General features: G+C 45.1%; 1 protein-coding gene across 1 annotated transcript in view; it reads right to left on the bottom strand.

The window, feature by feature from the left end:
* The window catches only part of LOC119445586 (neurofibromin-like), a 121,314-nt gene extending 114,050 nt beyond the window's left edge, over positions 1-7,264 (bottom strand). The window contains 2 exon segments of the mRNA XM_049663438.1: positions 136-279; positions 7,158-7,264. Of these exon segments, the coding sequence (XP_049519395.1) occupies positions 136-279; positions 7,158-7,238 (225 nt within the window). The 5' untranslated portion in view covers positions 7,239-7,264.
* Between the last annotated feature and the right edge of the window lie 7,128 nt (positions 7,265-14,392).

Below are 14,392 nucleotides of genomic sequence, written 5' to 3'. Positions count from 1 at the left end.
ATTCCCACAGACCGACAATCTCCACGAAAGCTCCAGCTGGCATTCCAATACAACTATCGTTCCCAACCGCGTATGACGATGTGCACAGTCACACAGCAGCAAGAAATTTTTAAAAAGCCATAAAAAGAGACTAACCACATCATTGACCGAGTGGAGAATTTTGGTGAGCCCCGAGATGACCAGAGAGAACTTGGACTTGCTGATGTTGATGAGGCACTCCTTGTTCTGTTCCACGTTGATGCGGGAGTGTGTTGTCTGAGGCCCACTCCGGCATGGGAGCTTCAAAAAAAAAAAAAAAAAAGAGCACAGAATTTGGAGCCTTTCTCTCAAAGCAACCTCGGCAGAAAATTAGACTGAATTTCACGACACAACTTGCACGGTACAGCTTTTCGTGGGAAGAGGTGTCAACCGATTGCGATAGCAAATATTGCTAGGAAAATTTAACTTAGTACTTGTTGCTGTATTCTTAATTTGCTGTTCAATGCACTACTGTTCTGCAGGGAACTGCACTGATTTACCTTATCAATAAGCAATCATCACAGAAGCACTAAGTGGCACGTGGTCATCTTTTCTGCGAAACAATGCAAGAGCTAACTAGATACATCCTTCATGTTCCACTAAAGTAAACTATACGCATCACTATGTTCCGTCGAACTAGAGGCATCCTGATATTCCCGCTTAGCCATACACAATAGTACCATGTTCTGATGAACTAGATGCGTCCCGGTGTTCCGATTAGATGGCTCGAGAGCAAAGCCAGCTCCTTGCTGCAGGCATGATAATCATGCGCAAGCACAGCATGTGGTGTCCAAGCAGCGCCAAGTGGCTTCAAGCACTCTAACGCAATACGAACACACGTTCTCGGAGAACATGGTTTCTGCACACTGCAATTATCACCCAGGCCCAGTTGGAGAAGTGGTACACCTCATTAATGAGATTAAGCGAATCACGAACTAAACATTTGTGCAGTGATTAATTTCAGTGTTATTCCTTCTCGCGCTTCGTCAGAGGACCGGCTGGCGCTCCGATACGTTATCACTGGAAACGTCCAGTCGTGAACAGCGGACGATAAAACAATCAAATTGAGGGAAAGGAATCCCTACATTATACCGACCATGGTTCAAGAAAGCCTGCAATTACAGTGAAAATACTAAATACCAGAAAGATCTGACACTCCCTCACTGTTAGCACCCAGTCCGAGTACAAAAAAAATAATAATGATGCAACTGTTCCACAGGCGGCTTGGGATGCAGTCTACAGAGCTATGACTGCGACTTATATTATTTATTCGAAGTATAGTGAAATAAAGTCTGGAGTGTTAAGTGCCAAAACCATGATCTGATTATCATGTGGTAGCGGAGGGCTCCTGATTAAATTTTGACCACCTGAGGTTGTTCTAACGTGAACCTAATTCTAAGTACACGAGCATTTTGCATAATTTGATTCACGAAGGAAGGAAACAAAGAAGGAAAGAGCATTACATCACGACACCAGCTTTGGCAAGCGAACTCTATGTTATGCCATTCCCTTCGCTTTTTCTCTCACAGTATGTATTGGCTCAACACGTGGCAGCCGAGAATCTCCGTATTGGCCAGGAATGGCCCGGCAGTCTCTAATCAGCACGCACTTGTTCGGCTGCCATTCTGCAGTTCTGGACACACAGCGGGAGCACTAAAATGTACCGCACGCTTTGACGCGACGATAACATGTTGAACCAATATGCGTTGCTTTAATCTGGCTGCGCAATTATCTCTCCCTATTCTTTCCTCCCTCCACGTTTGCTTCCATCGAAATGCAGCCGCCGCGGCTGGGATTGAATGCACAACTTCGAGCTCCGCAGTGAAACACCATCGCCACCAAGCTACAAAGGTGTGTTATACGAGCCTATCCGTCTCCATAGAGGTGTCTTCATTCATGGGATGGCTGGAATGTAGAGGTGGACGAATATAAACTTTTTCGAATATGAATCGAATACAAATAGTAAGTATTGAATATCAAATCGAATAGTCAAACGCAGATATATATACATATAAATAGATATTTCGGAATAATTACGTACCACACTTGTACTTACAAGTGCAAAAAAAAAAAAAAAAAACATTGTTAGCTATAAGGGGCAAATGATTATTTTTAAACACAAGACCACCATTTGTAATCAGTTAAACTGCATGAATAGCCTCTCAAAAAGCATTAGAACCTGGTTGCAAACCAGCTCTCCAAGAAACAATGGCTGATGTATCACTACCTTTCCACAAACACAAAATAAACGGTTGCCGAGAAAAGATCAGAAGTTGTGGAAAATAAAAAAAAGCTTCTGAGGGACTTGAATGCCATCGACACATCCAGAAGAGCTTGTTGCAAGGAAACCGTCACTGGTTGTAGTGTGGAAGACAAAACTGCTACACAGCTAGACTGCCAAAAACATGAAATGACAGACTACAAACCGAAAATCACAGGTTGCCATGTGGGCTTTTGCCGCGAAACCGAAAACAAAGCTTGCATTACTCATTTTATTTATGCATTCCTTCGAAACCTTTTGTCGTTGTCGCACTTCTGATAATTAGCGCTACTTAGTTTAGTAGTTCGTCGATAGTAACCAGACTCAAACAGTCAGCTGTTGCAAAATATTAGGTTAGTTTCAAATATTCGAAAATACCAAATAGCTTTTTTTTTGGAATCTGAAGCGAATACTACGCACTAACCATTCGTATTTGAAACTCCGAACATTCTCCCACCCCTGCTGGAATCTAATCTACTACAGGAGCAAACGAAGAACTGAAGAAAGCAAAGAACTTTGAGGCAAGTGAATTCTCACGAGGCAAGGTCACAAAAAGAGGTAAAAGAATAACACTTGCCAGGATTCACACGGAGCACATGCTCTGTCATAAAACAGGCACACAGTTCGAAAACAGTGATGTTTCAGAGAAACAACACATGCTGGTCAGATAAGGTTATCTGATATGAAGAACACATGTTGCAGTTTTTTACAGTGGTCATATACCACAGCTATCAAGCCGTGTGGATGATTTACGACGCAGGCACCACACACCACCTGTCTGTTTCCGAAAGAGACTCCCTATTCCTATCTCAATTAATAAATTCATCGGTCGAGAACAAAATGTTATTCCCATGCATTCATTGTATTTTAAAGTGCCTGCACTTTTTGCAATGTTGCGTCAAAAGTGCTGCCCATTTCGTCAGTCAATTTTGCATCCTGCGTGTCAGGTTCCTGAAGATCCTTCTACATGCGTGGCTTTGGCACCAGTTAAGCCAAAACAGTAAAAAAACAGTAAAGCCGACTTGTTCTTCTCTGTCCTTAAAGCAATGTTCCTGGAGTGAGACACCTTGTAGCTAAAGATTGTGTTTATGTGAATGCAAGTTGGTCATGAATAAAAAGTTAACTTTGTTAGGCACTGACTACACTAAAGATTTTAGGACTGATCTCTGGAGCGCAGAAATAAACTGCTGCATCTGATAGGAGCTTTAATTACGTCCCAGTATCACAGATGGCATTACACCAAACTTGCAAGTGAAAAAGTCTGATTCCGACGGCAGATGCAGTACCCCCCCAGCTTCATACTAAAATTACGCCACAAGGAAATATGGCACTAGTATCCGGATAAGCCACCCATATTATAATTGCACTATCATTATAACAACAAGTACTAATTGAAAAGTAAAAACAAAAAAATTAAGGCAGTATGAAAGAAAATACAGGAAACAATGGGACTAAACACTGGCCTTCGACTGATGAAATATACTGAAGCAACGAAGTGTCATGTAGATCACATGCTATCACGCTGTGCACATTTCACAAAAACAGGATTTACTTGTGGACGCACCTACTTCGGCCAGGCAGGGAGGTGTTCAACCTCCACGAGAGTTCCAGGCTGCGCTAGCTGGATTACATCCAACAACGGGAAAACAAATTTATTCCCCTTTGCAAGTTTTGGCCTGGTTACATAGCTCTCATCCTATAATTTGTGCTGCTTGACCCGTTCAAAGTGTTTGCATGAGCACCTTAGGGAGCACACAAAACACTTCAGGGCAGCCACCCACTCGCGTCTGGATGTACTGGGCATGCTGAGCATGACTCAACAGAGTGCAGATGCTGTACTGGCAGCGAGACTGTACGGCACAAGACATTCTGGAGGCTTTCCTTAAAAGAGACAATGAAAGCAATTGTGCAAGTCAGCCGTCAATTGCCCGCACATAAAGCAAACCTGCACTACCGTATCTCTGATAGCTCCAGCAGTGTAGGCGATTTTCCTGCGTATTCGGGTACCAGTACTCTTTCTTTTTTGACCTCCCCCCCCCCCCATTTTTTGTGAGCCATGAATGGTGCGACAGCATGTGACCTATGTAAAGTTTTGTGGCTTTCAGAAATTATGGCAGCTGAAAGTCAGCACTTTTGAGCCTTGTCATTCATTGTTGTTCATCTAGTCCCCATTTTCACGCTGCTCTTTAAACATGAATCAGTACCAATTTGTCCACTTATATTCTCAGTGATTGGTACAGTGCAAGACCTTGCTCAAACCTTGTATTTCTGGCTTCATATATCCTTCAGCCTACTTAGATTAATTAGATCAGTTTCACTGAGCCTCCAATAGTGGCCATTTGACAGTTTTGAGAAGACTGTTAAGAAAAAGACGATTAGAATATCAAGCATAATTCACCCACGGTGAGAGTTGCTGTGTAGATGTCACACACGTAACCTGAATTGTCAAGACTTATACGGTTGTACCAAATTAAGAGACAAGGTGAATTGCCTGCTAATGCAAAGCATGTCATTGCTTCCAAGAAATCTTGATGTAAACATACAATTCCACTGAACTTCAAAGAACAACAAAAGGAGCCACAATTTACTTTCCCAACAAGGATTTCCCACGTGGAAAAAAATTCGAGTGATATCCACAGTTCTCACGGCAGTGAAAAGTGCCACCCTATAATTTTGTGATCTTCACACAGAAATCTGAGCCAATCGCAGATACTTCAGTCTCGGTTGCCAGCAACCGTACAAGGGGGGTGATTAACTATTTTAAACTCAACTCGTCTATGTACACTGGCAAACTCTAATCGGGCAGCACGACAATGCAATTTCAAACATTTTTTCTCCAACTTGTATGACCTTTACCACAAGCAACCTGCGACAGGTGGCTTCACATTATTTGCAAGAATAATATGATAAGACGACGAATTTGTAAACGGAGTCAACATAATAACAAAGCCAGTGAAAACTCCCTGAGGATCGAAATAGAGGTGTTCATAATTGCACTGTGTTAAAGAGCTTTTTCCTTTTTATATGAATGTAAAGCTTCATAATAAGTGAAAAGTGAGAGGAATGCCAACACATGCTATCAATGGGGCCACTTGCATAATACCGGTGTCACACGGCGCACTTTCAATCGCGATCAAACCCGATCGGGATCGAATTTGGCTCACTTGAGCAAGCTGGGGGAGGAAGCCAATCGCGGTCGAGAATTTCAAACAGGATCGGGCTCAATCGCGATCGAAAGTGGCCGTGTGACATCGGTATATGTCTGAAACAAAAGGGCACCCGTATTTTTCCTCTTCTAAGTACGATGGCGGGCTCGGGCCGGTGTTGGCCTGCGGACCCACGAAAGCGCAGCCACCCACGCGTGTAAACGTATGCAGGCCCCGGTTCGCAGCCGAAAACAACGGGAAATCCGCGACGTCGCACGCACCAGGCGTCACCAGCAGGGCCGGACAAAGCGGCGGCAGCAGCAACGGCCGGAGGCACACACCGGTACCCACATCTGCCAACCCACGCGCGATGAATGGGTGCACATGCGCGCTCAGCCAAGGTCGGCGCTGCCAAAATCACGCACGCGGAGTCGCGCCCTCTTCCTCTACAGCGACTCCGTGAATGATTACTACTGACCGCGCGCCAGCCTCAAGTGAACAGTTGCGCAACTGCATCGTGCGAAATATCACAACCGGAAAACAGATCGTCACATTAATGAGCACGCCGCGGGTCCCAACCCAGCGTGGAAACTGCCGGCGTACGTCGTTCGCTCTTTCCCTCGGTGGTTCGTTCTATCTCCGGTTTATCGAGATCGAGTGACGATTAAATGGCAGGCATGCGCCGAGGCGGCTGATATGCCTCGGCTTCGGCCGAAGATAAGGAGGGCAATTGCGCGGCGTCGCGGTGCCCGTCCATTCATAAAAATGTGCAGAGCCTGGCGGAGCGTATCCCAGCTAGCGCCGACCTGCCAAAGGGCTCACGAACGGTTTCTTCGCCCGCGAGAACCGCCGACGAGCTCCGTGTTTCGCTTTCAGTTCGGATCACTGCGTTTAGATTGTTTTCGTGTCGGAACACTGCCTCAGTTTTGTAGCTGTCGGTGGCATCGCCGTACGAGCAGGCAAGCCACCGTCCGGTGGCCGCCTCAACAACACGCGATTGATTTGATCCCGGTGTTCAGGTGTTCCACCTGTGCGGCCGTGTACGTCCCGTTATACGATCGCGGAGGAGTGCCGGTTTATCGATCGTGAAGTCTCTGTCTGAGAGAAGGGGGATGGAAAGTAAGTAAGAAAAAAAAAAATGCGCTGCGGAGACTGGCGCAAGGAGCGTTCGGTCGGGCCGGCCGGCCGGCCGGCTAGATTTCGTGAGCGTGCAGTGAAGCCGTGTCGGACCGAGATATCGGGGTGCTCGATGCGTCCCTGTCTCACGACTGTTGTGGCGCCTTCGGGGCGCGGACCACGGGACGAAAACCAGCTTCCACACGGGCGCGAGTGTGGGCGTCCGAGCCGATCGACTTCCGCTCCTATGCGACACTTCTTTTTTTCTTTTTTTCTCGCTCTCTCTTTCCTTTCCCTCACGGATCGCTCGCCTCTGCACAGCGCTCCTCCTGCGGCGAAGACGCGCGGGCGACTCCCGCTAACCAAAATAAAGAAAAGGGAACGACACGTCGTTTGGCAGCAGGCAGATCTGACTGAAAACACAGAAGCGATCCCGACGTGAGATCGACAAAACGTCAGTACGGCAACGCCGGCCCCGCCGAACGGAGAACGGCCAGATCGGCGGCAAAGGTCGCCTCGAGAAAACACGGCTGTCGGCATCCGAAGCCGCCGCTGTCGCAGCCGCGTCAACGGTCCGCGACGGCCCAGCGATGAAAGGAGGCTGTCGGAAGGCTTACCTGCTCTTCGAAACGTGTGATGAGCGACGAAACCCACTCTACGGGCTTGGTGGCCATCGTCGCATGGACTTGTAGGAACATCAACAGAGACCACCGAACATTTTGGACGCCATCTTATTAATAGACGCGCAGCGAGCACGCATGCGCCCCTCTGCGTGCGCTATTGGTGGAACGCTGAATGGGCGTCGTCTGCTAGCCGCTCGCGCGCGACTGTGCTGCCGCTGCGGCGGCCGCCCTACGCGCGCAGCTTTTTTGACGCAGCGAAAGCGCGTTTTTCGGGCCGTCGACCGCGAAGTGAAATCAGTTCTCAGAAAAACTCGGCTTAATATCATCGAATTGATTAACAGATGAATCAGCGCATACAGTTCAAAGCTCCATTGAGAAACCACAGTGCCGCGAAGAATTAATGAAACGGAGATCTGTAAATCGTGACTTCATTTCATTTACTTCCATCAAAGCGTGCATACACAGTGTGCAGAAAAATGTTGGGCCAATAGCCGGAACTAGTTTAAGCTGATATTCGTGTACAATCTGTAGCAGCAAAAACAAACAAAACATTGAAGGTATTCTAACTATAAAAGAGAGTCATTATGTATGTAAGTCAAAATAATTGTAAGGCGACATAAACTAAAGACAATACTATACACAAGGTCATCTAACGCAAATATTAAAAACGAAAAAAGTGTGGTGCGTAAAGACGGTAAACGCACAGAAGAAACAAATGATTCAAGTATATGTCTATTGTCGTTTTGTGCAATGTTAGATCACTCAAGCTTTGTGAAATAAAATCGTTCAACAGTGTATGCAAAGTTGTTGACCATTTTTATCTCCAGTGGCACGGAATTCCATATCGTCGCTCCGTGGTGGTGCAACGAGCGTTGTCTGTAGGTATTTCTAGTTATTGGTAAATTAAAGTTGACATTAGTAATGTTTCTAGTGATCCGGTGCATGGGAAAAAGAAGAGGTCAATCGGAAGTGGGGGATTGTTTCGAATAACGTTGTTAACTCTGATGCATATTTTCATTTCACGAACGAGCATGACGGGTAACACGTGAAGTTGTTTGAACAGCTGTATAGATGTTGTATAGACGTTCGGAAACGCCATTAAAAGTGAATACATATTTTCTGAAGGCCATTAACAGGTTCTACGTCCATGTTTCGCAGCAGTACGTCAAGTGGCAATAAAAAAATGAAAAATAGATCATTTTTAATACAGAAATACTTGAGCATATCCTGGTGCTAAGCAATGCAAAGTAAGCCGATGCAAGCTTTGAGCATCTGTTCGGTATATGTGGCTTCCAGTTCAAGTGACCGTCTAGTGTAACACCTAGGTATATTCTATAGAATTGACCTGTTCTAGTTCGCTACTACTTAAATTTAATCAAGGCTAGATCGAACGACTTGTAGCCAGATCGAAAAACTATATACTTTGTCTTGGTGTTGTTTAGCGTTAATTTGCGTCTTGCGGAACTACAATATATGATGTAGGGTAACTACCATTCTATAGTACTTTTCATGTCCAAGATTGATTTTGCGCGATAAAGTAGCGTTGTATCATCTGCATAAATAATTGCTCTTGCGGTTTTTAGGCAAGCAAGAAGATCATTTCTGTAAAGCTAGAACAGAATTATAGCACCCAAAACTGATCCCTGAGGAACCCCTGTTTGTAATACGGCAAATGAGAAGAAACAGTGTTACCTAAAGAAATGTATTGCTTTCGATTACCCAGATGTGTAGAAAAGAAGTTCAAAGTGAATCCAGTAAAGCCATATTCTTAAAGCGTTTGTAATAAAATGTAATGACTTACGGTGTCAAATGTTTTCTTCACGTCCAAAAACAAAACTGCGGCGATTTCATTTTCGTTTAGAGATGTATAAATCGTTATTTCTAAAAGTGCTGTAGCTGTTGATCTCCCGGTACGAAAGCCTTGCCAGTTGAGCATGTATAATGATGTCATTGCGTTCAAAGTAGTGACGCAACTGGGCTGTGGCTAGTTTCACAGCGAAGCTCCCGTATGCATCCCCTGCATGCGTTCCCAGGGGGACTACCCTGGACACGAATGGCTGACGGCCCAAAGAGTAAAAAATATTCGAATTGACGTCAAATTTCTCGGGGGAGTTCCTGTAAACCTTTGAAAAGAAAACTTGGTACATTACGGCTTGGGTGTAAATCGAAACCGGGCTTCTGGGTTACAACACCAGCACTCTACCCCGGTGCCACGGCGGCTTCACTATTCTGGCTGACTGAAGGTGTGCCTAGTGCGTGCGTCATTTCACACGTCACGTGGCTCACTAAAGGTTTCACCAAAGGTATTATAATGCTTTCGGATTCCCACACGTGAGCAGTCCGAAGTGCCTCTGCCGAATTTTTTTATTGTTCGCATTTTCGCCTGTTTGTCGATATCTTCCGTGGTCGCGTCTTTTCCAGTGGCGTTTGCAAACGAGCAGTGAGCCGCGATAATATCGCGTTTCACGGGACGAAGCGGGCAACAAAGCTCGGTGTCGGCGTAGTTTGGTGCCGTGTGAAAAAAAAATGTATGATTTCATAATGTATGCAGCCCGTGTATGTAGCTCATATATGTGCAGCCTAAACAGCTTCGCTGGTAATCCTTCCCCCTATGAATATTGCTGCCCCACTAATTTTTCCGTGGCGCTCGCAGTGCTACGTAATTTTGGCGCAAAAGGAAGCAGTGTATTCACAAAAGAAATCTCGATTTTTCGAACGAAGTGTTGACAACGCTAAGAACGGAGGTCGGACGGTAATTTCCGAGGATATTCATGTTTCCAGATTTATGGACATGAATATAACTCTAGTTGCGTTTAGTACATCAAGGTAAAATCCTTCCCGTATTGAATGGTTGAAAACGGTTTCTAAAACGGGCGCTAGGAGATCAGCATTTTCCTTCAAGGCTTTTACCGTCACACCATCATGTCCAGGAGCCTTATTATTTGACATTTAAAAAATGTTATAAGTGATGTTGGATAAGTTTACTTCTTTTATCGCGAATGCGTTTGCCGCCGAAGGAATGTCGCTGTAATATGGAATAAACGGGAGCTGAGCAGCCAAATCAGGTCCTATAATAGCAAAGTAAGAGTTTGAACATTCCCCTGTACTAGCATCAACTACATCAGGATCATCATCATCAGCCTATATTTATGTTGACTGCAGGACGCAGGCCTCTCCCTGCGATCTCCAATTACCCGTCTTGCGCTGGCTGATTCCTACTTGCGCCTGCAAATTTCCTAACTTCATCACCCCACCTAGTTTTCTGCCGTCCTCTACGGCGCTTCCTTTCTCTTGGTATCTGTTCTGTAACTCTGTAACTGTATTGCGCCACCGCGGTTATCCATCCTACGCATTACATGGCCTGCGCAGCTCCATTTTTTCCTCTTAATGTAAGTTAGAATATCGGCTATCAACGTTTTCTCTCTCATCCACACCACTCTCTTCCTGTCTCCTAACATAATTCGTTCCATCGCTCCTTGTGCGGTCCTTAACTTGTTCTCGAGCTTCTTTGTTAATCTCGAAGTTTCTGCCCCCATATGTTAGCACCGGTAGAATGCAATGATTGTACACTTTTCTTTTCAACGACAGAGGTAAGCTCCCAGTCCGGATTTGGCAATGCCTGCCGTATGCACTCCGGCCCAATTTTATTCTTCTTTAAATTTATTTCTCATGATCAGGGTCCCCTGTGAGTAACTGACTAGATAAACCTACTCCTTTACAGACTCTAGAGGCTGACTGGCGATCCTGAATTCTTGTTCCCTTGCCAGGCTATTGAACATTATCTTTGTCTTCTGCATATTCATCTTCAACCCAATTCTTACACTTTCTCGATTAAGGTCCTCAATCAGTTGCTGTAATTCGTCTCCATTGTTGCTGAATAGGACAATGTCATCTGCAAACCGAAGGTTGTTGAGATATTCGCCATTGATCCTCACTCCTAAGCCTTCCCAGTCTAAGAGCTTGAATACTTCTTCTAAGCATGCAGTGAATAGCATTGGAGAGATTGTGTCTCCTTGCCTGACCCCTTTTTTTGATAGGTAACTTTCTACTTTTCTTGTGGAGAACCAACGCAGCTGTGCATCTTTGTAGATATTTGCCAAGATATTCACGTATACCGCCTGTACTCATTGATTACACAATGCATCTATGACGGCTGGTATCTCTACTAAATCAAATGCCTTTTCATAATCTGTGAAAGCCATATAGAGAGGTTGAATGTACTCCGCAGATTTCTCAATTATCTGATTGATGACATGGATATGATCCATTGTAGAATATTTCTTCCTGAAGCCAGCCTGTTCTCTTGGTTGACTGAAGTCCAATGTTGCCCTAATTCTATTGGAAATTATCTTGGTCTGTCCGGACCCAGCGATTCTTAGTACCCTCTGACGCATCGCAGGTGCGACCAACGCCATGGTCAGGTGCTCCGCAGCCGCTGGGGACTGAGGACCACGGGTTAATTGGAGGGGTCATAAGGGATGTAGTAGCAGCGGTAGACGAAGCATTTCCATCGGTTGCGTCGCTCATTGTTCAGAAAGAAAGCGTGAACACCGGAACACGTGGCACGAACGGAGTGCATTTTCTAGCGGTTGCAGCGCACGCCAAGTAGCGCATGCGCAGTACGTCCGAAGCCCACGTCAGAGCTTTGTTTCCACATATGGTATCGGTGGACGCGCTCGCCGCATGCCTGGTCGCCACTGTGGAAGCTGTCTCGTGCGGCACTCCGCTTCCATCCTCATGCTTCCGCTGCACCTTCCTCCTCCACTTTCCTATTCGCGCTATCGCATTCTTTCATCCCCCGCTGCGCTCCGCGTTCGCTCTTCGCTCGGTTATGCCGAGGGACGCTCGACGCAAGAACGGGCGCCTATCAGCTGCGCTCTAAAAAGTTGATAGCAGCACCAGCCCTTGACATAACTGAACACTGTGCTTCAATGACACTCCACGGTAATTCGTGAGAAGTGTAGCTTCTTCTTGGGGAGTGGCGCTGCGTTCAACTCGGTACTCAACTACTAGCGCGACTACTGTTAAAACTACTATACATCAACTACCTAGCAAATCGCCTGAAGAGGTCGACTACATCTATGGCCTCGCTAGCTGTCGGTAGATGGTCTACGTTTGCCTCCGTGTCGTTATCTTCTGACACTTTTTCTGCGTCGGCAGCGAGCTTCACAAGGTCCTCGTCATCCAAATTTTCTGTTGCGCCCATGTCTTATTCAACAAGTCGCTTCTTTCCAATACTTAAGGGTCATTTTTGAAGAGAATTTACGCTAGCATGAGCGAGTACAGAATGTATGCGCAAAGGGGCCCTATGGCTGCTATACTCTAATAAAAGCTCGGCAATATTTTTCACAAGCTATACTTCGTACACTGTACTTTTCATTATGCCACTGTCACATAAGTTACTTCCTGCATTCATGGGGTGTGACGTACACTAGTTATATAAAACCTCTAAGACGACTCCAAAAACGAATACTGAGAGTCACCAGTCACGATGAGCCTATAGGTAACATTTTTCAATCACAACGCGTTCTTTCAGTTCCGATGTTTCGTGACTACAAGATTTCTGTTTCAATCAATAACATAATAGAAACTCACCTCTTCCTGTTGATTTTTTTTTGTTCTTATACGCAATACGCGACATGCCTCAAACGGTAACTTTAACCTGCCCAAATGTCGCAACGTTTACGGCGAAAGACTAATAAATTTAATGGAACGAAAATTTGGAACATGATACTCCTTGAGATAAAAACTGCAAGTAATTTCGATCTAGCATGCAAGTCATTTTTTCTGTTTATCCAAGACCTGTGGATTTCCGAGTATGTTTGGAGAAATGGTTTGAGTTTATATTAAAGTTTGAGTTCTATGTTTAAAATATGTAAGTATGTATTATAAGTGTACATGTATACGCGTATGTATATGTACGCGTATATGTGTTGCTTTTTGGGTGTGTTTTTTCCCCTCTTAGCAGACCTGCGCCTATTTTGTTGTATATTGCATTGGACCAGCCACTAGCCACTTTAGGCTATCGGTCCAAATAATGTTAGTATATATTTTTTGTTGTTCATGAAAATAAAGTTCAGTTGATTGATTGATTGATTGATTGATTGATTGATTGATTGATTGGTGTTTGTGCTGGCATCGGCGCCCACGTAGTCGGCGAAATCCATGCCAGGCAGGATAGCGTCAAGCCGGCTGAGCTGTTCCCAAGAGCTGGAAGCCGACTGTTCAACTTGCTGCTCGGGGTTGGCATAGACGTGGTACCTAGGTAGATTCCACCATTCCGAAACCGGCATGCCTGAAGCAATTGATGATTATCTATTGTTTTGTTTCATTCCAGGCGGCGGCCTGGAGATCTTGTGCCATTCCTTAGTTCTGCCTATTTTTTTGGAGGGGGGGGGGCGCATTGTAAAATGGTTGATGGTTAGCTGTCCTTCGTAAGATCGAATCGGTAAATACGTTATACCCAACGGAAAACATCAGGGAACTTGAATTTCTTCGTAAAATTGAGAAATTCGTAAAATCGGGGTTGAACTGTAGACAGATAGATAGCCTCCGGGAAAATGTGGGAAGTACCCAAGAATGTACAATGCGTTGGCGGGCTAGTTGGTGTGAATCCATAATTACTTGTCTAGCGCAAAAACAACGGACACGTGAAAGACGATAGGACAAGGCGCTACTCTCTGGAGAGTAGCGCCTTGTCCTGTCGTCTTTCACGTCTCCGTTGTTTTTGCGCTAAACAAGTAATTATGGATACCCAAGAATGCTAACGCATTGAAAGCCATACCCATTGTAAAGCAATATAAGTACTTTTGTTAATATGTAAACGTACAAAGGACTTGTATACTCAAGCATCCAACACGATAATCTAAGAATGAAGGGAAAGCGGAATGCAGCAATAACGAAACATAGATCACTTTGGGGCTACAATAAATGTGAGGTGGTGCGTGAAGTCTGGAAAGGAGTATTGGTGCCAGTGATATAAAGTTCGCAACTGCCATTCTGTTCTTAAAATCAGACATAATGTCGGGGTTGGAAATTGACCAAAGAGGGTTTGGGGGCCCACGGTAAAGCCACAAATGAGGAAGTGCTGGGTGACATATAGGTTGGACCTCTTTTAAAATCAGAGTAGCGCAGAGCAAAATTGGTTTTGAGTAAAGGCTCAGGAACCTGGATGGAAAAAACAAATGGGTGGCTAATGTGAACAAATATCTTTACCTCAAAAGCATGGA

This window comes from Dermacentor silvarum, chromosome 3 (genome assembly GCF_013339745.2).
Source record: "Dermacentor silvarum isolate Dsil-2018 chromosome 3, BIME_Dsil_1.4, whole genome shotgun sequence".
NCBI classification, from domain to species: Eukaryota; Metazoa; Arthropoda; class Arachnida; order Ixodida; family Ixodidae; genus Dermacentor; species Dermacentor silvarum.
This window is presented reverse-complemented; position numbering and strand designations above follow the sequence as displayed.